The 19,842-nt window shown below is 35.7% G+C and overlaps 1 protein-coding gene across 2 annotated transcripts in view; it reads right to left on the bottom strand.

The window, feature by feature from the left end:
- cntn4 (contactin 4) overlaps positions 1–19,842 on the bottom strand; it is a 280,686-nt gene that overhangs the window by 240,023 nt on the left and 20,821 nt on the right. For both annotated transcript variants that reach the window (XM_017426954.3, XM_017426955.3), the window contains exon 2: positions 9,845–9,981. In XM_017426954.3, coding sequence (XP_017282443.1) covers positions 9,845–9,899 — 55 coding nt within the window. In that variant the 5' untranslated portion in view covers positions 9,900–9,981. The remainder of the gene's footprint in view (positions 1–9,844; positions 9,982–19,842) is intronic.

The raw sequence follows: 19,842 nt of genomic DNA, 5'->3' as shown, positions 1-19,842 counted from the left end.
ACATGTGAATGAAGACATTTTCAGAAACAGTGGCATGTTTATGAGAATATTATTAGAAATGACATATAAAAAGATTGCTTTTGAAAAATGTGTTTTCATGTAGATAAGGACTGTTGGGGATAGGCACCAGCTCCCCGCGACCCGGAATGGAGAAGCGGGTAAAGAAAATGGATGGATGGATGGATGGATGTAAATAAGGTCTAAGTTTGGATAGCTAGTTGTTGATGATGCAGGTACTCTGTTGACGAGTGTTACTGATTTAAATTTGATTTTGGCAGTCATTAATAAAAGTCAATGAGCAGTGGAGTGGCATGCATCCTTTTTGGCTGAGCTAACACCAATGCTGCCACTGCATTTTCAACCACCTGAAAAGATTTTTTGTGCATGACAGAAGACCTACCAGAAGAACATCTCATTTAATTAGCTCTCTCATTAGTGCTCCCATTTTTGTCAAACTGTTGCTATTAAAAATAAAACTATACAATATTTAGTTTGACAAAACATTTTATACAATACCTGTGTTTATGTAGTTTATCTTATATATACAAAAAATCTTAAAACAAAAGTAAAAAAAAAAGGTCTGAGACTGCATAATGCAGCCAAGGAATAATGAAACAAAACCTGGGACGCAGATAAGGATTTGGATCACCACCAACAGCTACATTTTCCCACAGTCAAAATTTGTAAAAATACTGAGCAATCCTGCTATCCAATACAACAAAAAACAGGTTTTGTGGCAGAGTGAATATTGCACAAAACTGATTCAGGCCACAGTTCATAGTTTATATAATAGGCTTTTACATCAAATGGGCCATGTTTTATTTGCCAAATACCTTCTCTTACTTTTTTGTTTCAACTGCCCCCTTTAGGGGCTGCAGTCTGAATCATTTGCCTTCGTCTCACCCTATCCCTAGCATTCCTTTTAAAATGCTTAAAATTTTAAAACCATTATGAATAAAATACATCACTTTAATGTGACAAGGAAGTCTCAGTATGGTTTAATCAAACAGGGCATGGACAAAGAACTTCTATGCAGAGGTAAGTGGTACCCCGATGTTAGGAAAAGATACTTATGGTTCTGTAGGTTCTACACTTTCTTTCAAAAGAGGCCATTAGATCACTTTAGTTTGGTATCTGAGGCCAGATAAATACATCTAATTCGGTGTTGTGTTGTTTGAGCCCATCCTAAACACCAGAACCCATAGTACTACACAGTGACTGGGAATCTGTTAGGGATGGCTATGCAGACCAGATTGAGCTTTAGAAAAATTTAGATGGATGGCAATCTCCATGATAATACTGATGTGAATATAAGGATGCAGGTTCTTCCACCAGGTCATTGTACTATAACAAGATGATCAGTGTTACAGTAGTTGTCAGTGGTCACAGTCTTATGGATGATTATCTAATTCTCAAATCAAGTTTTAGTTTATTATCTGTAAAATTGACTCAATTATTGCCATTTTTGTATTTCCTAATGTCAATTAGCTGTGGCAGTCATCCTAAATGGTGATGGTTTCTAAAGTTATTAAGTTGTACATGGGCATCCACTGATTACTTTCTGAAAGTTTCATTAAGTTCAGTCTGGTGGTTCATGAGATACTTTGCTAATGGTACAGACAAACCAGCAAGCATACACAAACCCAAGCAAAAACATTATTGTCATTTCACTTTGGGCGATGGGAGATAATAAACACATTTAAAAACCAAAAAAAGAGACCACCCACAAACAGCAGTGCTGACTGTAAGAAGCAGGACATGTAACTACAGGGGGGTGCTTTGTTGATCCATCTGTTTGGGCCGGCCTCTTTCCTCTGCATAATTTCTTCTTCTGTGATAATGTTTCCTGGCTGCCTCCTGTGCTTGTGCCACAATTATTACTGTTGCTGGAGGGCTTTGTCAGTTGAACAAAAACGTATTCTGGCTGTTTTGGGACACTTGCTGAAGAAGTGAGACCCTTTCATTTATCTGGGGGGTGGCAGATTCTCCAAAGCAGGTGTAACAACTGCTAGAGTCCATTCACTTACATGCTGTATTTTAAGATGATAAATGTTTTTTTTTCTACCTCTGAATGGCAAAGAAGGACAATAATGTTTTTTTTTTTGCACATGTCTGTATGTGTTTGTGTGTCTGACTGTGTCTGAACCATGCGGAAAGTAATCAGTGTAGTGAATCAATATGATTCAAGGTGGCTGCCACACAAAAGTAGTTCTAATAAAGTCAGTTTTACATAAATTATGCTAAAATGTGCAGTGGATCTAGCAGAGAACTGTTAAGAACATAAACTACAAGATTGTGCAAGATTTTTGCTTAAATGTTTAGCATCAACTTTTGGATTCAACCCTGTTTTTTAACAGAAATAATCAGAAAGTAATCATTAAAAATACATCTAAAACTGATGAACTATTAGAATTAACACAATTCAAGTGGCTGCCACAGCTACCTTTGCTTAGAAAACAGAACATTTTACAGATATTAAGCTAAAAATTTTGTGGTTGTAGCTGAGAGTCATTCACAATACATACTCTGGGAGTAGTAGCTCACAAGATCTGATGAGATTCTACATAGCGTTATTTTAAAGGTTTGATCAACAACTCTGTCATTCCTTAAAATGAGATCTTTCTAAACTCTAGCATGAATTTTGCTTCCACCCTATATATTGAAATAATTTACACATAGTCAAATTTTGACGAGTCTTTAGTAATCTGAGTTTTTGTCTCAGATTCCTAAACTTTTTGTTTTGTTTTATTTTTGTACTTCTACAGGCTGTTCTAATAAGTGAAACAAAACAATCAACAACAAAAAAATGTTTTGAAACTTAATTGTGAAACATGATCCACCCTAATCTTTACAAATAATCATTTGATAAAGTTCTAATGTTAGACATTAAAAAAAATAACTTTGATTTCAAAGCTTCTGCATTTTTACAAATATTGCCACAAGGAAGATTTTTGACAGGAGAAGAACAGAACCCTGCTATGGTATTAAAAGATAAAAATGTGGTTGCCGCATTTTCATTTTATTCTGTTTTGTGTTAACAAAACGGGTTTTTTTTTCCTACTCCTGTTCAGGGTGTACCCCATTTCTTGCCCACTGACTGCTGGGATAGGCTTTTCTGCAACCCTGAACAGGATTAAGTGGGCACAGTTGTAGATTTCTTTCGCCTCCTTCCTTCTGCAGGGATCACCACAGTGAGCGAACTCGCATGAAAGATTTTGCAATTGTTTTACACTGGATGCCCTCTCTGACACAACCTGGGCTCAAACATGCAGTTTTAGGACCACATAACTGACCGCCGAGCTGCAGCAGCCCCGATTAAGTAGGTACAGTAATCAGCAACAATTGGAAAATGAATGACAGAACCGTAAGGTGTTAGAAACTAGAAACAAAATGATGCCCTATCTTCTATTTTTGCACACCACAGGCAGGTGAGCAATTTAAAAATGTAATTGGATTTTCATTTTCAAATGAAAAATATTATCACTATGATTTTCATTCTTTTGAGAATGAAAAGGAAATTAACACTCCCGGCTAAGGAGTGTAACTAAACCTGCAGTAAACGTTTGTATGGTTTCTTTTACTTTAAACCATCACAAGTTTCTCATTGTTTAAAAATAAATTCTTATATTCTGTATCTTATAAGATTTTAAGTTAACCAGAGTGAAATTTGTGAAGTATTTTAATACAAACTGATAAGTTTGGACAGTAATGCTTACACAAATACAAACAAAAAGTTCACTGATTATTTTCAGCCACCTAAAAATGTAGTGACAATGAAAAAATGAAAAAAAAAGGCATATCTGTGTCCATGTATGTTTAAAAAGTGTTTTGAACCTATAGTTTTGTTTGCATAAGCAAGGAGGGTTTTTTTTAAAGGATGTTATGGTCATTTGTGAAGTGATGCTCTGACAAATAGCTGTCCTTAACATCAGCATGGAGTATGAATAAAAAGCTTGAAGTCTTCGTACAGGCTAGGCTAGTGGCTAGCCAAATGAGGGCCCATTTTTTTGAAATTGCTTTCAGACTTATAAAACAATTGTTTCTCAAGAATGGCATACCAGTGCAAAGAACTCTACATTAGCTAATATTAAACCTCCAGACCTTTTACATGACACTGTTTGTTTCTGTTTTCTCAACCGGACACTATTGGTTTTGCTTTACAAATGTAGCTTATATGTGTTGAGCAGTACACAAGGCTGCTGAATGTATCCACAGAGGATTTTCTACACTTTTAGATTAACTAGGTTGAATATTGTCTAATATAGCCTTTTCACAGTTGTTTTACAAGCTTTATAAAAAACAAAATAACAGGACCCTCATTTGACTAGCCATTAGCCTAGCCTGGAAAAAGACTTTTACCCCTTTTTTCATGTTCCATGTTCTGTGACTAATTTTATTGCTGATAAGGTACTAACTATTGGACAGAACATTGCTTCAAAATTGACCAGATTATTAATTTGTGTTCTACAGTAAGAGTTTTAACTTTGTGCTTAAAAAATATCAGTGGATAGACTACTTTATTCATGCTGGTCTTACAATAAAGTTTGAAGATAAACAAGGACAACGAATCATGAAAAGATGAATGTAGAAATCTAAGGTATGCAGATATGGTCTTGTCCTTTGTCCAGGAAATCTCAATTATTTCATAGCAAGATGATAAACGGTTCTCTACACTTTTTATGTGGCTCAATAAAGCCAACTCGTACTCTATAAGCTTTTTCTTAAACAACCATCTGTATCTTTCTTTGTTTATGTCTATTTGTTCTTTAGGTCAAAAAGCCCAGTCCAGCATCAGTACAAAAAAAATGTTTTCTTTCCAAATCCAGTTGACATTTGTAACTACGCTAATACCAAACGCAGTCAGAAGCTAAGTGACTGCAATAAATTTAGACAGATGCAGGGAGAAGAATAAAGGCTTTGCATTCCTTGAAGGAACTATTACCACATATTATGCCAGAGTTTTAAATTAAAATAATCTGATGTTGGGTAAAGACAGAGTTATAGCTGTTTTGAAAAAATATTTAAAATAATACGCACAATCTAGTGCAATATAGTGAAATGTCATGCTCAGAGAATGTGCTGTGAATTATTTTTACTTCCTATCACATCCCATTTTTTTACAGTATCTGTAAAACTGGTTAAGTTATAGCCATTTTTGTACTAGATAATGTTGATTAGCTGTGGCAGTCACCTTAAACTCGATTGACTCCAAAGGTTAACCAGTTGTTGTCAACCTAATGATTCATTTCTAAAAGTTTCACTCAAATATGTCCAGTAGTTAATGATATATTTTGCTAAAAGACAAACAGGGTCGACTCCAACAGGTAATGCTTATGTTTGTAGGAAAGATTGTAAACAATAAATATAACTTGGATTATGTGATGAAATTCACGCTCAGATACAACCAAACCAAATTTAGGCACAATATCTGTAAAACTAACTAAAATATAGCTATTTTTGTGTTTTCTATGATCAGTTGGCTGTGGCAACCATCTTGAATTGGGTTGGATCCAAAAATTAATCAGTTGTATATGTCCAATGAATTATTTCCTGAAAGTTTCATTGAAATCTACCAAGTGGTTTATGAGATATTTTGTAAACAGAGAAACGAGTTAACTCTAGTTAATGGCAAAATTTCAAACAAAGATTTTGTGTAACCTGCCAGCCCTCCGATTATGGGATAGGGATCAGTTTCACCTACTACAACACAACACTTTAGATCAATAGCTGCATAATTGTCTCAGTTAAAGCCAATTTTGTGTTTATAAGTCAGTTATCTATGGCAGCCATGTTGAATCGAGTGGACTCCAAAGGTTCATCAGTTGTAGCTGCACATCCAATCATTATATGGTGTAAGTTTCATTAAAAATCTAGTGGTTCATGGGGTATTTTGGTAGCAGATAAACACACAAATACGCACGGATATGGGCAAAGAAAATTTTAGGTGACATTAATGATTGTTAGGACTGTCAGGAAAATTGTTTGAAAAAAAAAAAATACATATACAGTAAAGTTCACAAAAATCTGTCCAACTTCATTTTTACATCTAAACTCTAGTTTTACAAGGTTATAAAAAGTGTTGTTAACTTTTAGGAACTTACATTTGTCAGGGTGTGGGGGAAACCCAGAGAGCAGATTCATCTTAAAGAAAACTAATTTATTAAATAAAAACAAAAAGGCTGATGTGGCAGCAAAAACTGGGACTAGGTACAAAGTGAAGCATGGAGAGCTAAAACATGGACGAATGACAACAATCAAGGAATCAAAAGCAATGAACCAGCAGAGAGCGGAGGAGAAGACCGGACTTATAAAACACAGACGATAATCAGTAAGTGGGCACAGGTGCGTGAAACTCATTACTGACAGGTGGAGGTAGGCGTGGCAGCAAACCGAGTGAAGACTGAGGATGAATGGAAAAACACTGAAGACAGAGGCAGTACAAAAAGGAAAACAAGGTAACTAACAAAACCCAAGAAAAACACAAAGAAAAAAAACCCAAACCTCACAACATTAGGAACTTCTAAAGCAGTAAGAAATTGTTAAATATCTAAAAACTAAACCACATGAACATGTTTTTTTTTTTGCTTGTTTATTTTTTGTGAAAGGCATACTGAATCAGATTACTAGAATTTCTTTCTAGAGGCACAAATGTTGCGGAAATCAAAACACTGGGTATATGAAAGTCCATTGAGTTGACAAAAAGAACTTTGAATTCAGCAGCTATGGTCTATTTACTGCATAAAAAGAAGATTTGGAAGGTGAAGTTTAATGTTTACATCCTACACTATCACTGCTTGAAAATGAAATGACACCATTACTGAGAGGACAACACAGTTACTGAGATTTATAAAAGGCCTGTGGGATTCCAGACAAAAATTTGATTCTTGAAAATACATAACAAAATCATGTTATTTTTGCACTCTTGGTACATTTCTCCATAACAAAAATGATTGGTCTGAAGTAACAACTCCATGAGGATTGGGCAGCAGGCTGGTCAATTATCGCCAGCTGTCTGCTGTGAGAAGTGCAATTGTTAGACCTGCCATAAAACAAGAAATGACATGCACAAAGGGCCCTTCAAGGGCAAATACATCCCTCAAAGTTTGCTTAAGGACATTTGATAATGTTAGGTGGAAGGGAAAGGAGGATCACAGCAGGCCTGTGTGTTGACTGATGACATAGAGGAATTTCCTCATCAATATGATGTCTTTCATTTTCATGATCTGCATGTTACCTGTTGATTAAACATTCGGTGGTTCGGCTGAAGCTCCGAGGTGACCCCTTCTGTTTGTAAAGAAGATGAATTAAAGTCCTCCATCAAAACATGATCAATGTCACAGAGCCCCTGGCTTCAATGGGCACCACAGTATAATGAAACCATAATTTAACTTTACTTCTTGGAAAGTGAATGATGGCAATAGAATATATATATATATATATATAAAAGAATAATAAAACAAGAAGTTTTAAATGTAAGCATGAGAAACAAAGGAACTTTAATTCAAAAAAATTTAACTGTGTTTCGATCACAAAATAATTACCTACAATATCTCTGCTGTCAATTTTATGGTTCATAATCCAAAGAGGTAGAAGTCTTATGTTTGTACATGGCATGTGCCGGTATGAGATTCTGACTGTGTAAAAGCAAAAATGCCACAATTTTACTGAATTGCAGTATGAAACAGAAAACTAAAATTAAAGGCCTAGGATTCCTGAACGGAACACATATCACCCCCACCTGCCATGCAGAGCTCTAGGTTAAGATCATCCTATGCTGACACATAACAGAGTTGTAGCCAATTTGGTCAAACATTGAAAATAACATTATGTGTAGTCTCATGTGTTGCAGAATATGTGTTGCAAATGATTCCCAGCTACTACCACATCACATTTTAGCTTGATATCCATAAAACTGACTGAGTTATAATCTTTTTTATGTTTGCTAATTGTGGTTGGTCTTGAAATGAAAATGATTTCAAAAGGTAATGAGCTGCAGTGGGTCTGGACAACATATCAAAAATTTAAATCCAAGATCCAATAAAACTCATCCACTGGTTTGTGAGACATTTTGCTAATGCTACAGACAAATACACACTCACATACAAACACTAGCAAAATCATTATAACCAAAATCTTTGTCTTCAGCAGCAACATTAAGGATACCCAAATAAGTATGTTGCCAGTCATGCTCTCTCTCAAATCAGCACTGTGAATTAAAGGGATGGTTTGAACATTGTGAAAAGGAGTTCTGTGAAAGGTTATGAGCATTTACTGTCTTATCAGTAGCTTTTAAGGAAAAATGAGGACTGTTCTGTGCTGCCAGGTGAAAACTAAATGACCACATTTGGAACACTTAATCTACGGACAACCATCATCAGAAAGCGTCAACACTAAACTGAACATTGCATGCAGAAGAGGCCAAGTCATAAATATCAGGTATTTTATATATTAAAAAAATCCATTGCATGCTTTTGTTTTGATTCTAGATTTCCACGCATGTATAGTGCAATAGTCGGCAGAAAATAAAACCAAAAGAAGCTACATGATCAACTACTTGGGACTTTATATACAAAGGGGCTGAAAGCATATAAGTTGCTGGATGGTTGTAATTATTTTTCCTCAAGGCATGTAGCGGCAAGGCTATATTTTGAGGACTCAAAGGACCTGCAAGTTTGCACTGTAAAAACAATGGTGATTCTGGATATCGGGTGAGTCTAATGAACTGTGAGTCTGCCTTGATAAGAATAGATTTGTCATCAGTGTCCACTGCACCTGTAAAACTGGGTAAGTAAGACAGTAGAGTTATTTGTGGATAGGAGTTTTCACTAATGATGCTGTTTCTGTTTATTTCACTCAACACACTCTGGTATAGGGGTGTTGAGTGCTCAAATAGCACTTTGCCAACTGAGTTTCTGCTCTTTTTCTTTTAAAAATCTGTCCAATGACCTTCATGTACACCCATCTGTACAACAACTTGTCAGGATTTTGATCGTTTGCATTCATTTGTCATATATTTTAACTCTACCTCAATACAACATTGGGGTTTTTTGACAACCAGTGGTAAAGCAAGACAGCATAGCATGCTCTTGTGACATCACACTGGAAAGGTTCTACTATATGATAATTATACATTTTATAGTTTAATCATTGAAATACCAGAAAAATAAAGCTTGTGGCTTTCACTACTGGTGTAAGTGTATATTTAAAATAAGTTGACACTGCTACTCTGTTAAATAAGCTTGTCAAGGACATACAAAAACGTTTTTGCTTCATAAGGTTGTAACAATCTTTTCTTTTTTTCACTGAACAGAATATGTATGCCATTGTATATCCCCTTTTGCTAGTTTACAAAACTTTTTTTGCAATATCCTGTTTTAACATCGGCCACATAATGTTTAACTACAACTTTGGAATTATTTTTTCAACTCTTGGATAGAAAAACATGGTCAGGTTTCCCCCTTAGTTGTGATCAGTGGAAGAAAGTTAAAGTGAAGTGAAAACCTGCTCTCACCTCAGTGATATTTATGATGATTTTACTAACCCTTTGAAAGTGGTACAAGTCAGACATAAGACTAAAGAAAAAGCTGAAAGGTGATTTTCTCTGGCATCTTTACTGTATGTGCTTTACTTTAACAATAAGATCCCTTTTGAGTGGATTCTTCATTCATATTATAATATATCTCTAGGAGCAAACATGTCTGCTTATGGCTAATTCACCCAAAGCTACTTCTCTCTAAACTTCAGCTTTCATACTGCCACCTGCCCCAAATACATATGAATAAGGACTCAGACTTCACAAAGACAGCTTTGGCATGCATCAAAAGTTCTTAATAAGATACTTTACCTGCAAGGCACCCCACAAGTGACTGCAGCAGAAGCAGTTTCCATAGCAACATCATCTTCAATTTTGAAGGGTCAAAATATTCTCACATCCAATCACAAATGTATGGAATCCGATTTGCACCTCTGTCCTCTTCCAGTCTGCAGGGGAAAAGAGTTTAGGCAAAGTTAGGTTCTTATTAGCAACATTTAGGAAAATCAGTCCATAATTTTATTCTAATATTAACCTTTTAAAAAGTTAGAAGAGGAAGGAAGAAGAGGACAGCAGGAATGTAGTCATCCAGCAACGTTTGTTTTTCTTTGTTCTAAGTGTAAATCACTTTTAACCAAATGCTAAACTTTAACCTTAAGTTAAAGTTTTTGCAATAATCTCAAAATAAACTGAACTTTGCTAGAAGATGCACTGGAGAAAAGAATCTCTTTCAGTTTGGGGATGGTAGAGACTCAAACAAAAATTGTAGACATTCATTTACATACTTCTAGCAGCACTGGGGACAGCTGCTTCAAAAACTACTGGAAAGCAAAGCCACACCTCTAAGTTTTTACAGCTTTGTTCTTGCATGAAGCGTGCTAACTTTCAAGCTCAAGTGCAAAGCCAAAAGCTGAGCCATGGAAAACACTAGAGAATTCTGCAAATGTTGTGTGCCCCCCCAGCACATTTATGACTAAACCTCTGGAGTAAGAACTAAAAGTTGCGACAGGAAGTTAAAACTTTGTATCACACACCTGAGTAAAAAAAGGAAAAAAGACTCAAGGTACAAATAAGGCTGAGATGAAAAATAATGTTTCAAAATCTTGCCAAAACAAGAAAAAAAATGAAAGTAGCATGTCTTGAAGCAATGCATATCTCCCACCACTTGCATGCCAAAGTTTTGAACAAAAATTTTGCATGCTCTATTAGTACTCAGAGTCTGTGTTGAGGAGGAATTGTTGTAGCCTGACAGACTGGGTGGATTTATGTTTCTGATATCATCAAAGCATGAAACATTTTTATGACCACAGAGCACAGCTGTCTCTACTTTGACAAGGAACTTCTGTGTTTGTCTCTCAAGCAGATATTCTACCCAAGGTTTTATCTGTAGAAACAGTGGAGTGCAGTTCCAACCAATCACAGACCACTAACCTCAGGTCACCATGGTAACATAGAAGTGCAGAGTTCATAATAGTAACCATTGTCTGACGAGTAACAGAGCACAAATGCTACATAGGTTTCTAAAATGTTCCTAACGTTCAGTAAAACTTTGACTAATTCCCAAACATACATTTCTTAGACTTACTAAGGAAAAATAATTGTGCATGACATCATTTTATAGTTTAAGATGTGCATGTGTCTTGATTTGTTATGTTTCACTTAACCTGTTTCTCCTTCCAGGCCTGACAGAGCAAAATGGAAGTTTTATTGGTATTAGAGATATTGATGATATTCCTCATGTTAATCTTTACATGTGTCATTTTATTGACACAACCATGATATATAGATGATATATGGATCATATACACTATATGGAATGTTCCTCACATTTTGCTGCATTGGTTTGGTGTCGATAATACTATTTACATTAATTCTGGATTAATAACATTAAACTTATCATTCAACAGCACTTTTATTTTTCTTTATTATTTAAATTAAACTTCTTGTTTTTGGTTTCTTCAATTAGGGAGTCAGTTTAAGGTTCGATTCCTCATCCACAGTAATCTAAGCCAGTGATTCCCAACCCTGGTCCCCGAGGAACACTATCCTGCATGTTTTAGTTGTTTCCCTGCTTTGACACACCTGATTTGAATGAGGGAGTGATTAACAGGCTTCTGCAGACAGAAAGGACCTGCTGAAAAGCAGGGAAACAATGAAAACGTGCAGGATAGTGTTCCTCGAGGACCAGGGTTGGGAATCGCTGATCTAAGCAATATGAACTCATATCTGAGGCCTAACAGTATTTTGTGATTCTTTTGACAACCCTTTTTATCATAAAATTACTGAAACCATTTTATTCATAATTCATTCTCTGATCTGTAAATAGTTGTAACTCTTTCCTATTTTGTAGTAAAAACCTCTTAAAATTGAAGTACTGCGTTTTTAATTCTTTTGTGTGCTTCAGATGTTCACCTGAGCTGAAATCACAGAGACCAAAGCATAAACCTGAGCTGATTGCTAAATTAAGTTGAGCTAATGCTAATTCCCCACAACACATTGGCATTAAATATAATATTTATTCATGCATTGCTGATGTTCATTACCAAGTTATTCCCAAGATATATTCCAAGCACTTATCACTCATCACATGGGATCTTTCCTAAAAAAATGTTGGCATGCCAGGTGGCGGGTGGCAGCATTGTTAAATGTGGGGCCTGTAATACGATTTAGATACAAGTATTTTCAGAGATGCAGGGACTACAGCCAATTATTCGTTAAACCATTGCTCTAAAGCACTGCTGACTTCTAAGTTGACTATTAAAATGCTCTCTAAATTTAAAAAAAAATGAATGGTATCTTTTTAATGGAGATGCTGAGAAAAGTAGGCTGTAAAGAGGGCACAGAGCAGAATTAGCCAGTTTGCGAGTAATTTTGGGAGAAATCTGGGGCAAGATGAGAGAAGAAAGACTAAGCTTTGCACTGAAATGTCAAAGGCTGCCTCTGGAAAAGCTATAGTGTTGTAGGGCTTAAAACAAAACCAACAGGTCACAAGAAAAATCTACTTTACATAGAATCCCTCTGGGACACAAGCAGCAATAATCTAACGTATGCAGGGTTAAAATAGACCTAAAGTTAGGTATAATAGTCACAAACTTCTAAAAGAACTCACAACCATGTAATTTCTCTTTATAAAGAAGGTGAGAAAAACACTTTTATTCCACCCCTGCAGAAATTATAGACAGCACAAAGTTTTAAAACAGCAAAAAAAAATAAAATTATAAAATAGATGAAACTACAGAGAAACACATACAAAGAAGAACCTGAAACTGTTTGAGTAGGGCACACTCTCATTAATCTCAGATGTTCTCGCTTCCAGCTCTGTCTTCTGTCTCCACCTACAGAAAAGGTCTTTTATCTCCATACATCACATGGAGGCTTGTCAAAATGTGTCTCAGGTGCAGCAACAGTGTAACGCTGCTTCGTTCTCTCAGTTTTGTGCATGTTAAAATGTGCCTTATAAAACCAAGACCTGTGCCTGATAGGTTATTACCTATTTTGTCTGTGCTGTTGATTCCATTCATCATTGTACAAAAGTAATATAAAATCATTAGAATCTTTGTTTTTTCTTCTTTTGAGTAGGGCACCTAAACAGAATAGTTTACTGATAAAATAGCATACTAACAGAACTAAAACAAAGACATGTTCATGTAGCCAAATTTAAGAACATAGCTTTTGTTCTTCAAATGTATATTGCTTGCCTTCTGCAATTTATTAGTGCTCAGAGTATGTGTTGGGGATGACTTGAGGCTACTGTTATGTTAAGTTGTAGCTAAACAACTGTAAAAAGACTTTAATGTTTGTCCAATATTTGTGTTTGGAAAGGTTAATTAGCTGGTGTCCATCTTAAACTGGGTTGACTCCAAATGTTAATCAGTTACAGATGTTTACACAGTAATTACTTTCTGAGAGTGTCAATAAAATATGTCCAGTGGTTCATGAGGTATTTTGCTAAAAGATAGACAAATAAACACACACACATTCAATTACATGATTGCTTACCATCATGAATGACAATTAAAACAAGGTAATACATTTGATGTAATGTGCTATGGTTTAAGGTTTAGCCTTGATATCTTGATATACTGTATTTTTATTTTGGGATAACTTTTTATGTTTTCCACAATTCAGACTGGCAGAGGAAAGCCCTTTCAAATGGCAGTCTCAGTAAAATTTAGGACAGAATTTTTGAGAACTACAGACTTTACTTTGTCCTGATTCAGTTAAATCAGGATGCCTTGTGCTTTTCATTCATATGCTTTCTGCTGTATGTCTCAGCCAGCTTATTCAACATACCATTTTTATTCAACATCAACATTTTTTTAAGAATCAGACATGCAAATAAAAGTTTGTCTTTCTGACACTAAAACCTGCATGGTCCAAAATTTCCCTAAGCCGTGTCTAACTTTTTCTTATTTTGCCCCAAATGCTGGTGTATCCAAAATAGGTATTACATGGGTCTAAATGTGACAAAATAAATTGCATTTTGTAAAATGTCAAGTCTTGACATATATGCAGGGCTCTCAAGTTTTGATCTGAGCTTGGAGTGAGATTTTGAGCTGCTAGAAGTTGTTAGATGACGTCATCACCTAATTTGCATATTTGGTGATGTTGATCAGGCTGTAGGAGAGAGGAATGTCAATGATTGCAAGACAAAAAAATGAGTAAAAAACACTCAAAATATGTTTAGAACTACAAATTAACTTTATGAAATAATTTTATAACTTTATTGCTTTGCCTGATCCCACACTACTTAAATTAGTTTGTTTGAATATCAAATTTCACCAAAAGACAGTTTTGTATCATGGAATTGCCAGCTCTACATTCAACCCTCCTCTTGTATCCGGGGTTGGAACCACAGGGATTTATATCAGCACGACAGAGTCAATGAAAAAGCAATACATTCAAAATTATATTTACCTTTTTACATGAATAAATCTTTTTTATTCATGGACTTATAACATATAATACCCGATATGGGGTATGGCCCATCAGAACATCTCTGTGGGTCATTCTCATCCATGAACTGCCTCAATGAGTCCCCCACTTCCTGTGGGGGACTCATTGAGGCAGTTCATGGAAGAGCGTGTGCACTTCACGAAATGCGTGTCTCACGGTCAATGCGTGAGACTTAAGAGCCCTGCATATATGTAATGTTTATATGACATTTATGTAATGTTTCTGATGCTTTCGTATTATGTATTTTGATTATGTATTGAGTTGAAAGGTGAGAAAGCTACAAATCATTTATGCTACCTTGCATTAGCGTAAGTTACTAGTGGGGTGTTTTGTTCTGATTTGTGAGCTTTTGCTGCTTATCTGTCACATTCACTAGTGGATAAAATAGTGGTATTTATGTACCTGCACTGTGACTAGTTGGTAAACAGCATTCAAAAGGAATTCTGCAGAATATGTTGAGATGTTTGCTGGGGTTTTCAGTTTCTTCACTTAACTTGCAGACGTTCACGGCCATTTTAAAAAACTTTGTGTGGCAAATTTATTTTGTCACCAGCATGGGAGCTCTCTGACAGGAAATATGCCCAGGTCTAAAAACCATCTGGGTGATAAATAATTATTATTTAAAAACTGGTCCAATCCCACCTAACTTCATTTCAAATTAAATGTATTCCAGTTGATGTAATCATTACCATAGGGCTGGCTGCTAAGGTGGGTACAAAGTGAATGGAAGTGGGTACGATGGGGGTGGAGGTAGGCAATGAAATAATGTACATAGCCTAGAATACAGTTTTGTGAGCTGGGCACCCAAAAAATATGCTGCAATTTTCAAAAATTGGCTGCTCAAAATATAGCTGGTAACTTGGTTGCAAAAATTCAGAATTCTGAGAGGCTGCAAATGAAAATTAACCAATTTTCTCACAGTTTTCATAAGTTTGAGACACCAATTAGTCTCTATTATTTGCAGCCCAGTGAGATACTACCTTAATGAAAGGCCCATGCTGCAATCTTAGTAATTACATTTTTTTAAGCTGCAGATTTTTTAAAGTTTTTAGAGACACACAGCATACGAGTTAAAGACTTTTATTGTGAAGGATTGTCCTACCCTACTTTTGTCTCAATGTTGCTGCCAGAGTGATGCCTTGCTTAGTAATGGGTAATTAGTTGTAATTTACTCAACAGAAGCACGTCCATAAGCCTTGGCTACATCTCTTATTTGTTCCATCACAACAAGCAACACTTGTGCATTGCACCAACATCATGCCTGCGAAGAGAATCAACATTGAAAATGGGCAGAGGTAAGTCTGTCACACCAGCAGCAGCCGGCACACTGCATGCAGCCAGTTTGCATAGAGTAGCATGAGATTTGCAATGTTATTGCTGTGACACTGCAACATTTATTGTTATTCAAATCTGTATGTGAGGCATCCGTGACATTTCAGAGTTGCTGTGATCATGGCACGGAATTTACAAACATGCCAGATAAGTCAGTGGCAACCTGGTATTGATGGAGGTCACATGTCATGTGCTGTGATATATATGATATAATAATAATAACAGATGTTGTAAAAGGCACTATTGTGACATCATTTTCTTACAGCCACATCTCTCAAAACACCATAGAACACAAGGCAGGTACACAAAAAGTGTGACAAGTGTAGTGGATTCAATGATGAGAAGGCAAAGGTTCTTACAAAAATTCTTCCTGCCTTGTTGGTTCTAATTTTGGTTGTCCTTTAAATAACACCCCCCTAGGCTGCTAGTAATTTAAGAGTTTTATTTGACTGACACTTGGCTCAAACATGTTGTTCCGTTTTCTTTGTTCCACTTGATAACGATCCCTAAAATTGGGTCATTTTTTTTCCCACTGCTGACCTGTAAAAAGTTATGCACTCTTTTGCCTACTCTCACTTTGACTGCTGTGATGCATTTTACTCGGGTATCAGTCATTGCTCTGCCTGCTCTCTCTAGCTGACTCAGATTGATGCAGCTTTATATTTATTACGAGGGCAAAAATACATGAACATGTCACCCATGTGTTTGCCTCTCTGCACTGGCTCCATGTTAGATTTAGTATTGATTTAAAAAGCTCACCGCTGACCTTCAAATCATTGAATAACCTTGCTTCTAGATACGTCTCCGACTTACTCACCTGGTATGTAGCTTCTCAACCTCTAAGATCTGCATACACTGCTTACTACTTGTATTACTAGTTCACAGATTGTAACAATAAGGCACTGAACCTTTGATATATCCACCTGACCTTTAAATGTTGTATTCTTGTGAACATTTGTTACTCACTTTATCCCTTCTTGTAAAGCACACTTTAACACCTTTAAATCTGTAGCTCTTGCCCACAAAACTACAGACTTGAAAGATTTTCTCACTCCAGCAGTGGTTTCTTTTAACCACAGTGATCATCCTCTAATCCTTCAGCTACATTTATTTCCACAAACTACAGCTAATCTGTCTTACAAAACAATGGATAATTTTTATAGTAGTAGTACCTTTTTGTGAGGCATCAAAACCTTTTCTAACCATTGTCAATCTTGTTTCCAATTATTTGACAGTGAGTGTACTTACATAAATCCTTGTGCAAAGATAAAGCATTGTCAGGCTGGAATAATCTCTTTAGAGACCCCAGGCTGTACTCATAGGACTGTAGTTACTTGTAACTTAGTTTTCCTCTGGTGTGTTAAAGTCTATTTTTACAGTATCAAACTCTTGCTTGGGCCCCCTCCACCACTTTCAACTTGACCTGATAAAGCACCTCAGCAGCTAAAGATAACGTGCCGCTGAATGCCTCACAAACTTGCTCTTGCCTATTGTTGCTATAATCTATTTAGTTACTTGATGCCAGGAAAAGGGAAGTTGATAAATGGTCTCACTACACAGAGCATATCCAGCAGTGTCTTGTTAACAAAGGTATCGGGTAGACTTTACCAGAGCTTGTTACAACAGTGACATGGATCATGACACACTTATCTTTTGTGCTTTTTATGAGCGAAATCTGAAGCACTTAACAAAAAATAAACAAATAAAATGATGAAAAGAAATTTTAACAAGCAAGGTTTATTTATAGTGATAATACAATTTATTATAATTCAATTTAATTCAATTCAATTTAAATATTCTTCCTCAGTGTCACTTTATCTGTACAATTAGTACAGAACCACTGCAATACCAGAACCACTGCTGGACACCAGTAGAGAGAATGCTATTAGTGAGAGTTAATACGAGGGTTTATGCTGATATTCCCAGATCCCCTGCCATAATTTGCTCTTAGAGTCAGTGACAAACCAGGCATTAAATCTTATACGTCGAATACAGTATAGCTCCAAATACCAAAATACTCTAATGCATAGCGGGAAAAATAATCTGCATATTCACTCAGTAACAAATTATCAGAAAATTCTAAGCTAGATAATCAAGTTATCAAAGACATTCATCTGCAATGTCAGGACAAAATTTTTCTGCTTTTTCTGAACACTCGTAATTATGAAGCTAGTCTGCCCAGTGCATTCTGAAAGAGCAATGGTAAAAAGGCATAAAGGAAATTTTCAACATAAAAAAAGTGCTTGTGACAATGATACCTTCAAGGGATAGTCTGCTCATTTTGAAAGGGATGTTCTGTAAAATGGTTATGAATAGTTATCAGCCCTGATATCAGTCATAGAGCACAGAGTACGGAGAAAATCTTATATTACCTCTACACAAAGAAAGAAGAAAGGAAGACACTGTTTGTTTAGTTTGTCTCTGTTTTCTCAGTTGAACAATGTCTGTGTTACTACATAAATGTATGAAAGTTGCCCAACTCAGCCCTTATACAAAATCACTATGATTATGATAGTGCTTCTTGGTTTTATGTTCTTTTAAAGAAACATAAACACAATCTGCAGAATTTCCAGAAAAAAATAATAATTTGGTATCTTTTGGTATCTTCTAAATGTCCGAACACGTAACCATAAAAGTTACTCTCAGTTCTGAGTTTGGTCAAGATGCTTTTAATTTACCTCCGGGTGAAACAACTGAAACAGTCATATACACAATGTACTTTTCAGCCAGGTCACCCCCTTCTAATTGCTTCTTTTAATATAAACAGAACTCAATATAATGCCCTATCTGATTTGTTCTCCTTAGTTCTTCCTTTTTTAAAATCTTTCAGACAGTCTTTTTTCAGCAACACTGGTATTAAGGCATGGAATGATCTCCCTAAGCATAGTTGGTCAATTTCTCTTAAATTTATTTTTAAATCTAAACTTAAAAGTTTTCTACTCAACTATCTTCGTGATGAAGAGCTGAATCCTTTTATCCTGTCTTAATTTCAGAAAAACTTTTTTCTGTCAATTTTAGTCTTTTTCATATCTTATGATTGCACTATTTGTTAATGCTGTTTATCCAAGTATTTTTAATGTATGTACCATTTATATATGAATGTGCATTATTTTTACTGAATGAATTCAAATCAAATTCAAATCAAATCAAATGTATGCTGAGCATAGGCAATGTAGCAGTGTATACTGTAGCATCAAGGGACCTCCTCTCTTTGTGACCTTTGACCTAAACTTATCTTTTCAGCAGCTGTTCTGTGTGAAAGTTCATTCTGTTCTGACTGTGCCCTTGGTATTGTTTTGGATAAGTGTTCACTGACCAAGGCTTTACGGTCTCGAGATGTCTTATCAGAGGAGACAGATGGTTTTACATTTCTTTTTAATACTCAAAAAAAAAAAAACACGATTTATAGAATGAAAGGTGTTATTTTAACTGAAAAATCTTTTGAAATGTGAAAAATGAAGGCTGGTGATTTTTATGTGTATTTCTCTAATAAGACAGTCAAATGGTTCAACAAATTTAATTTATTTTTGTCATTACAGACACAGTTCTGTAATATTGTCAACAGGACCTCTTGAACGGGAAGAGCTGGGCTTTGCTCAGTTGTTTTTCATTCAATTTGTTTTCATTGTCTCTGTGTGCTGGTCTCTTGTCTTCATTTCATCATATTTTTGTTAACCTAAGTTAACCTAAGCCTGCAAAAGGACTTCTGCTCTTTTCTCCATACTCTGTGCTCTAAAGTTGATTTCACAGCTAATAAGGGACTAACAACTGATAATTTTTTGACAGCTCAATCCCAAAACAATCAGACTATTCCTTTAAGGATGTGTTGGGCAAACAAAAGATGCAGTTATTTTTAGTTTATCTGTTTCCACAAAAGGCTTTTCAATGTGTCATAGTGACAGTACACATTTAATCAGCGTCCCATTAAAAACAGCACACTGTATAAACAAGCCAAAAATTTGGTAATGCTAAGAGAAGCCCAAAATCGATCTGTTACAAATGTAGGTGTGTGTGTGTGTGTG

Source organism: Kryptolebias marmoratus, linkage group LG4, assembly GCF_001649575.2.
Source record: "Kryptolebias marmoratus isolate JLee-2015 linkage group LG4, ASM164957v2, whole genome shotgun sequence".
In the NCBI taxonomy this organism is placed as follows: domain Eukaryota; kingdom Metazoa; phylum Chordata; class Actinopteri; order Cyprinodontiformes; family Rivulidae; genus Kryptolebias; species Kryptolebias marmoratus.
The sequence above is the reverse complement of the archived record's forward strand: the minus strand, read 5'-3'. Positions and strand labels throughout refer to the sequence as shown.